Below are 17,691 nucleotides of genomic sequence, written 5' to 3'. Positions count from 1 at the left end.
GATTTTGAACTTCCAAAATGCAGTTTAAATGCAGCTTCAAAGGACTCTAAACAATCCCAGCCGAAGAAGAAGGGTCTTATCTAGCGAAATGATCGGTCATTATTTAGATATAAAAATTTGTATACTTTTTAAGCACAAAAGCGTGTGTAGCACAGGCTCTGGAATGCGCGTTCTTAAACAATTTGTTCATTTTAAACTAATCTTTAATGTGACTCGGAAAAATGAGTCGGTAAAATTATCCGAACTTCCCATCACTACTACGAATCACGTCTTCGAATCACCACAAGTTCATCGTCTGTGTATACCGGCTCAAAAAGGTAGAGTATGTCGAAAAACTCTGTGTTATTTTCTCCTGCAACTTCAGAATTGTCCGACAACATTGTACCTTTTTGTTTGTAAACAGCATTTGACTTACTTGCACTTTCTTAGTCTTTGCGCGTTCACTTTGTAAACACTGAGTATGTGGTTCCGCCTACGTTCTGCGTGACCTTCCGACGTGATTTAGTAGTACGTGAATGTGCATCCCAGAGCCTGTGCTACACAAGCTTTTGTGCTTAAAAAGTAAACAATTTTTTTTTTTTTTTTTTTCCGAAAAAAATTACTTATAGTTTCGCTAGATAAGACCCTTCTTCCTCAGCTGGGATCATTTAGAGTCCTTTGAAGCTGCATTTAAACTACATTTTGGAAAAATCGTGGCACCAATGAAGTCCATTATATGCAGAAAAATTCTGAAATGCTTTCCTCAAAAAACATTTATTCTTCACGACTGAAGACAGAAAGACATGAACATCTTGGATGACAAGGGGTGAGTAAATTATTTGTGAATTGTTGTTATGGAAGTGGAGTTCTCCTTTTAAATTTAATCCTCTGGTCAATTGAGGTGACAAGACAAGTGACAAGAATGACAACAGGTGTCTGTGCATTCCCTCTTTACTCTGTCGCTGGTTTGCTTTCACCAGTTTTGTTTTCTTGTGGGCTCATTCGCTAAACTGAATAGCCAATCTGAGTTCTCTTTCTCACCGACGAGCTCTGCCGCCGATTCGACACGCAGAATCAGCCAACGGTGCCAAGACCCAGTGTGGAAGTGTGGAACACACCCGAAAGAAACTAAAGCTTTTTGATGCTCAAAAACCACCTGATATTCCCCAACGACAACCATCAGCTTGGTGTTTCCCGGGTTTAAGCTTTCAGAGGCAGTCAGGGTGTTGCATAAACGCAAAACGGACAGAAAAATGTGGAGAATAGAGCATTTCATTAGGGGCTTCACACCGGAGGAACGTTATGTAAACAGGTCGAGTGCTGCATTTGTCCAATCAATGAGACTGACATTGCAAATATGCAAATACAATACAATACTTTTGTATGTGTCACCGCAGTTCTGACTCAGCTTGTTTTGTCCAGAAAGCAAAACACGGAGCTGTAATCATAACTGTGTACTAAAACATAATTGAAAACTGCAGTGATATGTACTTTTTGTACGTATTTCGCATCTCGCAAAAACGTTCCCACAGGTACGTTTTTGTCATGAGATTAGGTAGGACACAGCAAATGAACATGCAATGTGAAACCTGAAGCAAAATAGCTCAGGATTAAATTTAGCTGGAGGTTTAGAATGACCCGGGGTTAACTACTTCATGGGTGAAAATCTCAAAGTGATTTTAAAAGGAGGTTTCTCCCTCACATTTACCAAAGCGACTTCAAGAATGCATATGTGTTAATTCCCTCAGCAGGTAGCCAAGACATGTATAACACTTCATTAAAAAATTCAGTGAGCTAAAAAAAATGCTAATATTGTGTCTGTTGTTCATAAGAAATTTTTTCTTACAAAAAATGACTTAAAAAACAATCATTGCACTTCATTACAGATAAATAAACACACACAATACTTTGTTCAGAAAGTCATTTGTTGTCAGCGTCTTAATTGAGGCATATGTAAAAGTCTATTTACTCCCCTCTGAGACAAGTGAATACACACACGTACCACATGTGTATAAACACACACCCATGCATAGGCTCAGGTGTTACGGTTTGGCGTTTTTGGCAGCTTTGCTGTGAGCAGGCACCGTTTCTAAGGTGATCTCCAGACTGTCAATCTCCGAACATTTCCGCCCCCTCACAATCACCCGCACAGACTTCTTACACTCCACTGACTGGCTCTTTGGTTTGCGTTCTTTTATCGCTCTAGGTTCTGGCTCTGGCTCCAATTCAGGTTCGGTGCTGTCCTGCAGAGACAACTGCACAGTGTTCACGTTGACGGGACAGCGGCGTGGGTAGTGCTTAAACTGCTCAAACGGGTCGTTGCACCTCTCGCAAGGGCAATGAAACAGACCTACGGGCCCCCCCATTGATTCTGAGATGGATTGGCCTCGTCGCCGCAGGGGCCGCAGACTGAGGGCTAGCGATGGGCGGTAGCTCCAGTGGGGAAAACACTGGCACAGGCAGTAGTGCATGCAAACCCCTCGCAGGGAGCGCATGTCCTTGCAGAGGAGGTGGCGGAAGTTGGGTTTGAGCAAGAGGTAGATGAGAGGGTTATACAGGGTGGAGGATTTAGCAAAAACTGCAGGGATGGCGAAGGCCAGGGGCGGGATGTCCTCAAAATGGCCAAACGCCGCCCACATTGATACTAGTGCATACGGACTCCATGCAGTGAAGAATCCTATACACACCGCCACACTCAGCTGGAGAAAGAGAGAAAAAGATCATGATTCATGAGCACCATCATGGTATATCAGTTCTAACATTATGGAAGGAGTTACTATTCAAAAGTTTGGGTCAGTAAGACTTTTATCGAGAAACATTCATAGTTTTTATTTAGCAAGAACACACTGAATTGATCACAAAGGACAGCACTTTTACCTTTGTCAAGCTTTTACATTACTTTTATACAACTTGGTATTACAATAGTGTACTCAGTATATGCTGTTTTAACCTGTTAACTACCAGCGTCCAACTACCAACTATCAGGACACTTGGAGTTCTTTTTTATTACCTTTTTCCCCATTAAATATTTTAGTATGTATTAAATTAGATGATTTGAAAGCTTAAAGGAGAAGTCCACTTCCAGAACAACAATTTACAGATAATGTACTCACCGCCATATTCATGTATTTCTTTCTTCAGTCATAAAGAAATTGTGTTTTTTTTTATCTCAAACGCTCGTCTTGACTTGCTCTTCCTGAACTTTGTGTATTCTGGCTCAAGACAGTTAGGGTATGTAGACAAACTCTGATCGTATTTTCTCCCTTAACTTCAAAAATTATTTCAAAATCATCCTACATTGCTGCAGAAGTACCAACCCAGTCTTTGCAAAGTGAACATGCAAGAATATCAAACCACCTTAACGAAAAAGGTAAAACAGAGATATAGGACAATTCTGAAGTTGAGGGAGAACATAAGATGGGAGTTTTTTGACATACCGTAACTGTCATGAACCGGAAAAAAAAGCAAGACAAGACAAGCGTTTCGCGTTAAAAAGTACATAAATTGTATTATTTTTATGAAAATAACCAATCGTTTCGCTAGATAAGACCCTTCTTCCTCAGCTGGGATTGTTTACAACCGCATTTGGGATTGTTTGAAGACGCATTTAAACTGCATTTTGGAAGTTTAAACTCAGGGCACCATATCAGTCCGTTATATGGAGAAAAATCTTGAGATGTTTTTCTCAAAAAACATAATTTCTTTACGACTGAAGAAAGAAAGACATGAACATCTTGGACGACAAGGGGGTGTAAATTGTAGTTCTGGAAGTGGACTTCTCCTTTAAACACTCAAAATGATCCTGCGAAACCTGTTTTGAGATCGGACACTGTATTACCAATGAAATGGTACTTTAAATCTTTTTTTGTTGGCTCCACCCTAGTGGGTGGGTCTAAAAGTCATTGCAAAATTTACTACAATATTTTATAATCCAAATTTTTTTCTAATCTTGACAAAACACATATTGTTGGAAAGGTCTGAGTCTCAAGATTTCTTATTTGGTGGTTATTTTTGGTACCTGATCTCATGATGAAAACATACCTGTGGGAAGTTTTTGAAATACGTACCCATAAAGTACACATCACTGCAGTTTCCAACAGAAATGAACACTAGAGGCTGTAAAACAGCGAGCGCTTATAATGTGCATAATTGTTTTCGTACACAGTTATGATTACAGCTCTGTTTCACTTTCCAGATGTAACAAGCTTTCTCGGTAGCTCAGCCGGCACAGAATTTGACTTAGAATGCGGAATCTTTGGGTACGAATCCAGTGAAAAACATGACTCATAATGAAAGAGCTAAAAGATGAATGATCAAAAAATAAGCTAAAGCGGCATGCTTGCAATTGTGTTTTTACGTCACATTCGCTTTTGTTCATACTATCGGGTAGGTTTAAAGTGTAGTGCAGATGCTATGTTATTTTAAAATGTCACGGTGCATTAGAATTATAGCGCCATTCAACAGACATTTCAAATCAGAACTGCAGTGACACATACAAAACCAACATCACATAAAACGTACCATATGTACGTTCATCTGTTTCAGGGAAAAAACAGAACACTCTTTTAGCATCACCCAGTGGACAGTTCACATCGAATATGTCATGAAACGTTAATGGTAGTACATATTTCGCATCTTGCGAAAAAGTTCACACAGGTACGTTTTTGTCATGAGATCAGGTTGATATGTTTGGTACAGTGCCTAAGCAAATCTCGCAGGAATCTCATCTCACATTTTGTTTTTGTAATGTCAACTTCAAATTCGGAACATAACTTAGTTAGACATATAACTATTATAGCAATTTTAGATTCAAAGATATATTGTAAAATATTTGCTTTATATAAAATTTTAAAAATAGTACAGTACGTCTTCTTTAGAATATCCTTAACACTTTTCCCACCGTCACACATCTTCTGAAACAGTATTAAACATCTGAATCAAAACACAATGAAGAAGAAGCATAAACAAGCAATCGTGTATGTAAGCAGTTGCATATGTAAAATAACATGATCATCAAACACAAATCATTATATAGATCAAAACTGCGTTACAGAATGAAATGATGATCCAGAAAGAGGCGTAAGAAGCTCTGGGTGTGTTGATGGAAGTAAAATGCCAGAATGCCATCCAAGGCATTTATAAATTACATTTAAGTTAGATTGTCATGTTCAAAAAGGGGGTTTAAAATAATTTTAAAATATGTATTATATATTTTGTTTATTTTTTCTTACCAACAAAAATGTTATTTTCATTTCTGTTATAATACTGACTACATTTAAAGGATGTGTTTGTCTGAAGACAAAAAAAATGTAAAAAATGAGCACCTCACCTTCACAATAATGACCTGGATGTTGCCCATACGCGTCTGTGCTGAGATGTGCTGCTCCACCGCTCTGCGGGACTCTCGGACCGTGAGCAGTATGCGTGTGTAGGACACAATGATGATGCCACACGGCAGGACGTAGCAGGCAAAGAAGAGCACAGAGGTGTAGACACGGGCTACTGAGTTGTGATTGGACAAGGCCCAGTCGATACAACAGGCTGTCCCATAGGGTTCAGGACCATACTGCCCCCAGTGGGCGAGGGGGGAGCATGCGAACACAAGTGCGTAGGCCCATGCGCATGCTATTAACACACGACCGTGCTCATAAGTGAACCTATTACCTACATTTTAAAGACAGTAAAAATAAAATAATAGTGTCATTTTATTTAAAGACAAGTGACAGTGAATGAGTCATTAGCTATGTTTCCATCACCCTGTTTTTATGTGCATTTTGAAGTATCGCATCAGAAACGAGTGATGGAAATGCCACATTTCGGATAAAAATCCCTAAATTCGCCAAAAAGTTTTTTGGACTTGTGCAAAAAATGGTTAGTGTGAATAATGGGAGATGGAAACACATTTGCTGAAAGAATTCCTCCATACTCATCAAAAAAATCATGTGACTTTGCGCTATGGGATGGCAAAACACGTCTAACCAGTTTTATTTAAAGACAAGTAACTTTAATGAGTGAGTCATTGAATCATTCATTCTATCAATTCATCAAAACACTAATTTATACACAAACAAAACAAGCGGCTGTTTAAATGAGTAAGTCATTGAATTATTCTCTCAACCAAACCAATGGTGATTCATTCATGAAATTCTAAATAAAAGCATTTTCATTTGTAGACTTTCAGACTGTATTTAATATAATAAAAAAATATGATGTAGCATACCATGAAGTGGATAGCAGACTTTGAGGCAGCAAACAGTGCTGAGTATAGTGAGAGTGGTCAGAGAGCAGATTCCGAACAAAACACCACAGAAGGCATAGATCACACACACTGTCCTTCCATAAAGCCATCTGTAAACAGAAACAGCACAAAAAAACAAGATCAAAGAATCTTCAGTGGTTCTTTGCTAAGTAGTCCTCCATTCTTGTCAGCTAAATCATTTTTGCCTTGCAAAGATGTTTAATAACGGCCTTCTTTATTTGCGCTGCTATACTATATTAAGAAAAAGGCTTATTTATATGACACATATGATACAAAGTGGTAATTCAGCAGCACATTTCAGATGCAGCATGAAGTCACACGAACTAGTGATTACAATTGTCATTCTTAACCACAGTCTGAAGTAAAGGACAGTTTAACCTTGCTGGCTGTGGTCTTCATTTATGTGCGAGATGTGCTCTATGTGTGAAGCCATTGGATTCGGTCTGTCTCCTGCATTCTTTCCATGTCTACACGTATCATCATTATCTTTGCATTTACCGGCCGGTTTCCTCTTGATGGACCATTGAACTGAATGTGTGTGTGCCTTTTTGGTTTGAATTATATGAACCATTTTATGTGACAGCTAAGTATGTGTATACAGGATACGGAGAGATAGAAAGAGAAAGAAAGGCAGAGCAAAGAAAAAAAATCAACCTTTACAGACTCAGACAAACCAAGGACCCCCAATGTAAAAATGTACGGGTCTTGAAACTCTTTGAAACAGGGTCCTGCTGTTGCAGTTACACTGCAGGACTGCCTACATGCTGGTCCATAACTATCCTCCCTCCTTCCTGTTTTTTTTTCTATTTTTTATGAGTTTTTATTTCTTTGAGGTACCTGTGGGCGAGGCTTGAGGTGACCGCGAGGGGGTAGAGGCTGAGGGTCATGCCCAGGTCACTGATGGCCAGGTTAACAATGAAGAATTCGGCTGGTTTTAAGAGATGTTTCTTCTTGTAGGACACGTACAGCAGCATACTGTTTCCACAGAGTGAACAAACACCTGCAAGACCAAAAATTTGAGATTAATTCGTGGTATAAATTCCACAAAATCATTTCTGAAGGTTCATTTTTTATCCACCAACATATTGGAACTGAACCACACTCTCATTTATAAATGCTTGATAAGAGTAGAACAGTTGCAGAAATTATATTTGGCAGTGCAGTCTGTAGTCCCAAAAGCCAGAGGAGAATTAGCATTTTGTAGTGATAGGTTCCCTCGGGAGTTCTTAGAAAGTCAGTTTTTGATTTATTAGTAAAATAACATTGACTTTCAAGCTTGTTCTACTACATAAATTACACATACTTCAAACATGGGTTTTGAAATAACTGAAAATATACTTTGACTTTATGCTTGTGATGTCTCTTGGACTTAAGCTAATGACATGAAACAAGTAATTTTCTGACAGAATTGACTTTAGCCTGGATGTTTTTTTGAGGTATGTGACATGTAAGTCAGTGTGTGGAGAATTAAAGCCATGGGGTATTTGTTGAACACAGGGGTGTTTCTTCCGAGGAGGCAAGGGAGGTGTCTCCTCAAAAATTTGGATGAGAAAAAACAGAGACACCAGCAGCAACACTCTTTCGCCTCCACCTAAGCTCAGTGAGTTTTAACAGCCCCCCTAAAGCATGAGGTGAGTTTGTTGGGGGGTAATTGAGAATGCATGGGGGAAAATCACGAGAGGAGGCAATGCCTCCATTGCAGTATGACTGGATATGACTAGTTATGTTAGGCTGTGATTAGTTCATGCAATAAATCCCACCAATAAATCTTGTGTTTGTGCACGCTCTGCAATTGCGAATCAGTCTAAATGAGCAATTTAATGGTGTTAATGGAAAGAGAAATAAAGAAGTAAGTAAACAACTCTCACACAGCTCTATATTTAACAATGCACATGCAACAGACCTGAACCGAAAGCAATACAACCTGTTTTACAGAATACAAAAGGGTTGTTGCACATAACCCCCATTTTATCAGTCATTAATGTAACTGAAAATGAGGCATGTCCAAATCCTTTGAACTTGTCACATTATCATTAGATACCAGACTTTCATTAGATACCAGGTTGAGCTAAAATGGCATCTGAAAGTTGTGGCTGATGGTAAGTTTGTGTGTAAATGCATGTTTTTCAGCTTTTTAGCTTCTCATTTTATGTCTAGCTAAGAATTAGTATTGTAGTAACAGTAGCAGTGTACCGTGACTAATAAGTTCTATCTATTTTTCTGTAGACCACTAAACCATTATGTTGCTTCAGAAGTCTGTCTGAAGTCAGTTTCGTGTGGCAAACGATGCCTGCAAAGTCAATGCCTGATAGAGCAGCAAAGCAAAAGCTTTCAAAAGCAGCCACTAAGTGATCATTGTACTTCATACTGTCATTCTATGAAAGTATTTGGATGAAATTTTACAGAATTTATTTAGAAATGTGGCAAAATGTTGCCAGGCCACATATTAGTATCACATGGTACCCAGAAAGGATAAAGGATATATTTTTCAGGCCCAGGCCCCTCCCACGACTGTTGATTGACATGGCAGTTTTAACGTAGACCCACCCTGAGATGTAACAGTCCACTATTGTTTCGATGTTGGAGCCACTAAAGACGCAGTGGATTACTTTTATTTTTGACCCGATCTATCAAAATGCGTCTATGTTTGCGTGAATCATTCATGATCCAGCTTCACCTACAGAAGAAGTGAATATAACCACCTTTCTTAATAATGTACTAGTTAGAAAGTTCTGGTACTAAATGCGGCTAAAGTATCAGAAAACTGCTCCTCAGCCCATGAGAGGGGTGGGGTGAGCAGAGCTCATTAGCATTTAAAGGGGCATGCACCTAAATGCCTCACTGTGAACAGAGTTGATTTTGACGTGGCAAAAAGGAGAATTGAGAAATATTAACCAAAGTATGTTATAGACTTTTCATTAAGACCCTAAAGAATCATATCAATTTGTGAAAAATGGCCATCTGATGGCCCCTTAAAATAAATCTTGAGAAATGCATTCTGTGCACCAAACTATGGGCCAGTTTTACAGTTTGCATCAGCGCAAACCACCTTTTGGCATTAAAATAATACTGTCAGGCTTTACTAAAGATGCGCAGTGAAGAATTAGCACTGAAAAGGCATGGACACAGTTTTTTGCGTCTGACCTGATTAAATATGCATGTGTAGGTGTTTCCCTTTCCAGACAAAAAAAATTATGGGAGGAAAGTATTAAAATGAAATATGCAACATGCTTTACTAATGTTTGCACTCATCAAATTACTGGTATTTGCGCCATTATTTAACACCCCAAAAAAGCATGTCTTAAAGCAGGCGGAAATGTTGGTAGATTGCACTGGTCATAATGGAAATGCTCTGCCTGCGTCTGTGTTCTTTAATGTGTTTAATTGTTATTGAATAGAATTTTCCCTTCCCATCAGCACTTTAATGGAAACGCTAATTTGCCCTGTTTAGTAAAACTGGCCCTATGTGTCTGCCTTCATTTTCAAAACAATGTAAGAACACCTACATTTATTCCAAGTTAATGAATCTACACATTTATTCAGATGAGGTGAAAAAATTAACTCCAGGCTTTGCATTACGGCTGGACTTTTAACTTTTAAGAAAATGACAAATTAAAATGCAGCATGTAAAAATAATATGTATTCATTTGTTAGTCTTTTTTTTCATCATTTTACAAACAATTTTAATTGAAAATCATGCTGTTCAGAGAAATCTCTAATTCATTCTGTGTAGTAAAGCTGAACGAACAACAGTAAACAAAAGGACGATGCTTAGTGAAAAGCCAATTATTTCTTGGAAATGCTGTTGAGAACTTTGTGGACAGAAACCAGCCATTAGAAATAGCTAAATGTTGGTTAATGTAAGATAAGAATTTTGTATTAGCTGTTCAGCCTTTTCAATATCATACAGATTTAGATTTAAGGCTTAAATCTGACTTTCACTTGCAAAACAACAATATGAAAGAATAGTTCCTTGCCTTTCAGATTTCTGTATTATTAAAGGAGAAGTTCGCTTCCAGAATAAACATTTCCTGATAATGTACTCACCCCTGTCATGCAAGATATTCATGTCTTTCTTTCTTCAGTCGAAAAGAAATGAAGGTTTTTGAGGAAAACATTTCAGGATTTTTCTCCATAAAGTGGACTTCAATGGTTATCAATGGGGTGAAGGTCCAAATTTCCTCAAAAACCTTAATTTCTTTTCTGAAGAAAGAAAGATATGAACATCTTGATGACATGGGGGTGAGTAAATTATCAGGAAGTATTCATTATAGAAGTGAACTTCTTTAAATCTGCTTCAGATTGGATAGCAACAAACTGCTTCAGCTGCTGATGGAAATTATATCATAAATGTATATTTAGTCATGTAGTAAGCAATCTGGCAGAAATTTTCACAGCAATCGCCCTTTAGATCATTAACCCTCAGGAAATCTCATCAAATTTACACTGATAGTGCCTAAGCTTCAGATGTGCCTTCTGTAAAGGAACGACACACACAAATGAAGGCTCAGACCCTGGTTTAATAGGTTATAGTGATAAACTTAAGCCTTAATGCATGGAAAACTGAGTTCTGCTATCAGTAAAATATACAATGACAAAATTCCATGAAACGGATCATGTGAATAAACCTGACAGGGTGGTCCTGTCAAGACTGACTGTATATTATCCCTCTTGGTACATGGCTTCTTACCAAATAAATAAAGGCAAATGTACACAAATATTTGATGGTTCAGTGGTGTGAGTGCCATTCAGAATCAAGTATTCCACCGAGCCATGTAATGAAGTGCTAATCTACCAGCCTGATATAACAGCAGTCTTATCCTTATCTCTATGAAAGGAAGAGCAAAACAGGCAAGAGGAAAGCTACAGAGGCAACGAGAGTGAATAAAAGAGAACTAGAGGGAAGAAAGACAGAATACAGGAGAAGGTCAATGCTCTGTATGTCGAATTGAAAAAGCCAATTAGCATTTGGCACACAAGTGTTCTGGCACTCAGTCCACCTCCATTGTTTCTGCACCCAACGCATCAGTAATTATGATGCTGAAAGTGAACACTTCACACTCATCAACCATGTCTAATTATTTTAATCACGCTGCAACAAGCTATGTACTGTAAGAGTAAATAAAAAAATAAATAAATTAGACCAAGGAGGATTGTAAGATGTTCTGTAGAGCTCCACAGACAGTTTGTTTCACATAAATAATCAATGAACACTGCAGAGATCCACGGTGCATTTTAAATGAAACATTATGACACTACAGCATTTTCTATCAAAGCAAACCGAAAACCAGTCTGAACACAAAAAATGCCTAGCTTTGTGTACAGGCCTAGGCATTACCTTCAGTTCAAGCATTCATCAGAGAGAAAGAATGTTTGCAGAGATATTTGTTAGAAGAAGAATGGGTGTCAGAGTGGAGTTTTTGATACACACACACACAAAGCCAAAACAAAGTATGTAGCATATATGTATACGTATTGTGATGCGTCAGCTGCCTCCCCCTGCTTACCATCGTCACCCCGTCCGGTAATCGCCACCCTTCACCAGGCTCCTGACGGGAGTGGGCATGCAAGAGAGGAGGGGCGCCGAAACAGCCAGGTCTGGTGGCGTGCAGCCACCGGACTCCGCCCCTTACCTGGACACTTCCTTCTCGAACACTGCCCCTCCTTACCGGAACCCCCAGCACGGCAAGGACACCCGGTCCCTTGTTTATTTCGGACACTTTTGATTATTTTGTTTAATAAAAGCCTCTCTGAGGCCTGACGTCACACCCACTGTGTCTGTCTTTTGCTCCTCCCGCCGCAGTATAAAGGTCAAAACTGCAGGAAATGATGCAGGAAAGCAACTTTAATTTTTTAAATTGTTTTTTTTTTTTTTTTTTTTTTAAATTGTCATACCTTATACATTTACAGCCAGATCACTCTTTATGAAAAAAGCTATTTAGAAGGAGCTTTGTGTGCTTGTCTTAGTGAACATGGCAGCAGAAATTGATCTATTGTGTCTGATGCTGGAAACAGCAAAGTACTTTATTGTGGATCATATATTGCACTCAAAATTATTCATCCCGTCTGAGACTATAGTACTTTACAAATACAAGTTTTTCTGAAGATCCAGGATTTTATAATAATTGTATCTACAACAGTTTTACTGGCATATTAAAGGAGAAGTCCACTTCCAAAACAAAGATTCACATATAATGTGCTCACCCCCTTGTCATCCAAGATGTTCATGTCTTTATTTCTTCAGTCGTAAAGAACTTATGTTTTTTGAGGAAAACATTTCAGCGTTTTTCTCCATATAATGGACTGATATGGTGCCCCGATTTTGAGCTTCCAAACTGCAGTTTAAATGTGGCTTCAAACGATCTTAAATGCGGTTGTAAACTGCATTTTTAATGTCAAATGCTCATCTTGTCTCACTCTGCCTGGACTGTTTTTTTTCCGGTTCATGACAGTTAGGGTATGTCGAAAAACTCCCATTTCATGTTCCCCCTCAACTTTAAAATCGTCCTATATCACTCTTTTACGTTTTTTTTGTTAAAGATGTTTGATCTTCTTTGCATGTTCACTTTGCAAAGACTGGGTCAGTACTTCTGCAGCGATGTAGGATGATTTTCAAATGATTTTTGAAGTTGAGGGAGAAAATACGATTGGAGTTTTCCGACATACCCTAACTGTCTTGAGTCAAAATACACAGAGTTCAGGGAGAGCAAGGCAAGACGAGCATTTGAGATTAAAAAGTATTTAAATTGTATTTTTTTAAATGAAAATAACCGATCGTTTCGCTACATAAGACCCTTCTTCTTTGGCTGGGATCGTTTTCAACCACATTTGGGATCGTTTGAAGCCGCATTTAAACTGCATTTTGGAAGTTCAAAATTGGGGCACCATATCAGTCCATTATATGGAGAAAAGTCCTGAAATGTTTTCCTCAAAAAACATAATTTTTTTTACGACTAAAGAAAGACATGAACATCTTGGATGACAAGGGTGTGAGTACATTATATGTAAATCTTTGTTTTGGAAGTGGACTTCTCCTTTAGAACTGCTAATGTCAATATATAATGTTTTTGAGTTAAAGGACTTTTTAATAACACAGCTATGTCATAATTATTCAACCCCTATTCAACATTGCTGTTTTTGAGTGACTTATTTTAATGGTAAGGAACAAAATTGTCTTAAGACACAACTAAGCCTTTAGAAACTCTATTAAAAACAGAATTAGCTCAGATTATTACACATAGATACATACATTACGCCCATGCTTGTGCTGAAGTTGAGTAGGAAATATGGCAAAGTCAACAGAGCTCTCACAAAAGCTATAAAGAAGAAATTGTTTTATTATATTAGAAAGTCTAAGCTTGACTTGAACATGTTAAAACTCATTTGGATAGACCTGTGGAGTTCTGGATGAATGTTTTATGGAGTGATGTGTCCAAACTGGAATTTATTGGATTTATGGATCAGCGGTATGTCAGGTGCAAAAAAAGCCAGAGCTTATAAGCAGAAGAACACCATCTACATGGTCAAACATGGAGGTGGACCAGGCTTTTAAAGGAGGGTTTTGGTGCAAAAACTGAAGCTGATGATCAATGGACTTTCCTACAGGACAATCATCCCATAGTATACATCCAAATCTACCTAAGTTTGGTTCAGGGTTCAGTTGTAGAATGTTCTTGGATGGTCTGTTCAGTCTTTAGGTTTAATTCTTATTGAAAATATTTAATTGAATTTGATGAAAGCAGTGGCAATGTGAAAACCAAAGATTATCAATGATTTTAAAGCATTTTCAAGTAAGGAAATGGGCCAAGATTGCAGTAGAGAGGTGGTGGAAGCTTCTAAGTGCTTACAGGCAGCGTTTATTGGAGGTTATAAAGAATAAAAGATTCTGCACCAAATTTGACTATTGAATATTTTAAACATGAATGTTTAGAGCCAATCAACTTCTTAATCTATGTTTTCAGAATCACTCAAATGTGTATTAATAAACTTTCTCTAATACATTACTGATGCCTTTGTTGAGTTGTTTTCATAAAATTTTGTTCTCTGCAGTAAAAAGTTATGCAGGTCAAAGGGGTTGAATAATTTTGAGTGCAACTGTACTGAATTTGCTTTAAAAGTTAACTAAAAGACACTAAAAAGCATATTAATGTATTTGAGAGTATTAAAGCTAAACATTTCTACATAAAAATGAATAATAAAATAAAAATAAAAAAATACACACTACCAGTTGGTCACCTGTGATGGCAAAGCGGAATAATTCATAGCAATTATTATTCCAGTCTTTAAAAATTATTCTAATATGTTGATTATTATAAATAAATATAATAATTTGGTGCTTAATTATTGATAATGGTTCTTATTACTAATGCTGAAAACTACTTTTTGTCGGCTTAATATTTTTATGGAAACCATAACACTTTTTTGTTATCGAATATCTTTACTGTCACTTTTGATCAATTTATTGCACCCTTACTTATTAAAAGTATTCATTTTTTGTGTGTGTTTGTTCGTTTTAATCTTACCACACATTTTTGAATGGTATTGCGTCATGATTTCCAAAAAAAAAAAATGTTAAGCATCACAACTGTTTTTAGCATTAATAATAATAATAATAAATTCCTCTTAAGCATCAAATCAACATATTAGAATGATATCTGAAGTATCATGTGACACCAAAGACAGGAGTAATGGCTGCTAAAAATTCAGCATTGCATCACAGCATTTGTTTTCTGTTTTTGCCATGGAATAGACATCCCGTGGTAACTAGGAATTCACGAGCTCCAGTGTGGATCCAGAACACTTAAGAAGAGATGATGCCAACCCCTTCAGAGGACTTCAGATGATACCAACCGTGAAACAACATACAGCACTACCGAATTCTGCTACTAATTCATAGTGTTCTTTGTCTGTTTGATTACGTCATTAATTGATCTTTACCACACTTCTCTGCCACATGTACATCAAGCTACTACTACGCTACTATAAAAGCGCTATACAAATAAATTTGAATTGAATTTGAACTGAATCACAGGAATAAATATATTTTTTAACATATTAAAAAAGAAAACAGTTCTTTTAAATTGTAATAATATTTCACAGTATTACTGGGTTTTTTGGGGGGGACGAACTTTTGGCTGGTTGTGTAAATATTATTAATGAAACACATTTTTGCTCAGTGGAAACAGAAACTATTTACATCTTTTCTGATCAGTTCATGCATATGCAGGTGCATCATGGCCACAACTGCAGTATATTTAAAAATTGGAATTTGAAGCACATATACATTAAAAAATGCTTGAGTGATTGATTGTATAAATCAGTTTAGACAGTTGGCTTGATCAATAAACGCGTGGGAGTTTTTAGTGAGGGTCTTGGGTGCAGCGCCTCACAACCACATCTTCAGCACTTAAACTAATCAAAAAGAAGCAAGTGAATTATTGCTGGCAGCAAACTGCATTTAGTAAGACAAAAACAAAGATCATGACAGTATCTGTAACATTCAGTATTACATATATCAGTCATTCGTTATCAACAATCAATGTTATCAATTGCTAAATAAATGGCTAAATTAATCTATCAGTTGTAGAAAGACTAAACACACTATATGTGTTTTAAATTCATATATGTATTGCACATCTCTGAATGTGTGCCATTTATTCAGTGCTATTTCTATGCAAATTGCCCTGCATTCAAATTGCGTTTAGATTGCACTAACAGCCCCAATTCCACAGGCTTGTTTGGGCCATTACCTGATTTGCAAAATTCCTTCAGTGAATAAGGCATAAAAAAAACACAGCCAAATGTGCAAACAAAAGATGCTATCAGCCAGCACATTTCCTTTTTAGTGAATTCCCCCAACAAACTCACAAACACACCTAATCTGTATCACTTACTCTCACCTGCATGTTTAACAAACACACGCCATCATAAAAATATCCAGCACTGAGATATAAACACTGAGGGTGCCGAACTGTACACCTGTGCGCTTGTGTTAAAATCAGAGCACAATGCAGTCAACACTTGCTTTCGGTGCTAGATGTGTACTGTATGTGGATTAAATAGAAGCAAATGGAAAACCTGTAATTCTGACATGGTTCATAGAACAAAGTTGATGAGAATGCAGATGAAAAATGAATTCTCACTCTTACCAAAAAGGGAGTAAACCACGCCCACTGTGATGTCAGCAGCCAGTGGGATGTTAGACTGGAAGGTACTGTTGTCCAGTCCTCGCATCTGTAACACACACACACACAGAAAGAGAGATAGAGAGACAGAGATCAATCAATAATAATAAAAGTCTCAGGTGTCCCCAGAATGCCTCTGTGAAATTTCAGCTCAAAATACCCCACAGATCATTTATTATATAATTTTGAAAATGCCTATTTTGAGTGGAAGCAGAAACACGCTGTTTTCGTGCATGTCTCTTTACATGCAAATGAGCTACTGCTCCCCACCCCTTTTTCCAGAATAGGGCTGTGCCTTTACAGCTCATACCTCAGATACTGTGCCAAAAAACATCTGTTTTGTTTTTATTGTCATGTCTATATCTCTAAAATCCACCATAAGCTCAGATCCTGTGTGCAGTCTGTGCAACAATTCAAAAATTGCCAGCAGAAGAAGCGTAACATCAGCTTTGGTTGTTAAATGCCATTGGTTCTGGTGTGTCTCGTGACCAACTGCATCATGCTAATGTTTGGGGGTATATTTTGAATGAGATGTGAGTGGGATCATTTTCAGTGATTAAAACCTTATGATTTATTCTGTTCTCCATCCAAAGATATCATATGGCTTCAGAAGACCTGGAATGTCTTGTTTAAGCAGTCAAAAGTTTGGGAACAGTAAGAGTTTTGTCGGCACGATAGCCTTTGTGGGTAGCCCGTTGCGTTCTGGGCATCCCGACTTTGAGTCTTGGATCGTGGACCTTTCCTGATCCAACTCCCCCCCTCTCTCTCCCACTACGTTTCCTGTCATTGCTATACTGTCCTATCAAAATATATGCGAAAATGCCAAAAATAAATCTTAAAAAAAAAAAAGAAAAGTATTCATTTAATAATTCTCTTCTGCTCACCAAGCCTGCTTTTATTTGACCCAAAATATAGCAAAAGCACTAATGTGAAATATTTTTACTATTTAAAATAACTGATTTCAATTTGAATATATTTTAAAATGTAATTCATTCCTGAGACCAAAGCTAAAATTTTTCAGCATCATTAGTCCAGTATTCAGTGTCACATGATCCTTCAGAGATCACTCTAAAACAGTTGAGTACATTTTTTTTTCAGGATTCTTTGATGAATAGAAAGATCCAAAGGTCAGCATTTATCTGAAATAAAAAGCTTTTTTAACATGTAGTTGCATGGATATATTTGTAGCAATAGCCAACAGTACATTTTATGGGTCAAAATGATCGATTTTTCTTTCATGCCAAAAATCATTAAGATATAAAGTAAAGA

The 17,691-nt window shown here is 37.4% G+C and overlaps 1 protein-coding gene across 1 annotated transcript; it reads right to left on the bottom strand.

The window, feature by feature from the left end:
* Positions 1–2,021: 2,021 nt before the first annotated feature.
* opn7a (opsin 7, group member a) lies at positions 2,022–16,471 on the bottom strand. The gene is made up of 5 exons (XM_051139470.1): positions 16,387–16,471; positions 7,076–7,238; positions 6,200–6,327; positions 5,309–5,643; positions 2,022–2,678 (listed from the first exon to the last, which is right to left on the bottom strand). The coding sequence occupies exons 1-5, from the start codon at positions 16,469–16,471 to the stop codon at positions 2,022–2,024; spliced, it is 1,368 nt and encodes a 455-aa protein (XP_050995427.1).
* Between the last annotated feature and the right edge of the window lie 1,220 nt (positions 16,472–17,691).

The sequence above is a fragment of the Labeo rohita genome, chromosome 20, assembly GCF_022985175.1.
Source record: "Labeo rohita strain BAU-BD-2019 chromosome 20, IGBB_LRoh.1.0, whole genome shotgun sequence".
NCBI lineage: Eukaryota > Metazoa > Chordata > Actinopteri > Cypriniformes > Cyprinidae > Labeo > Labeo rohita.
This window is presented reverse-complemented; position numbering and strand designations above follow the sequence as displayed.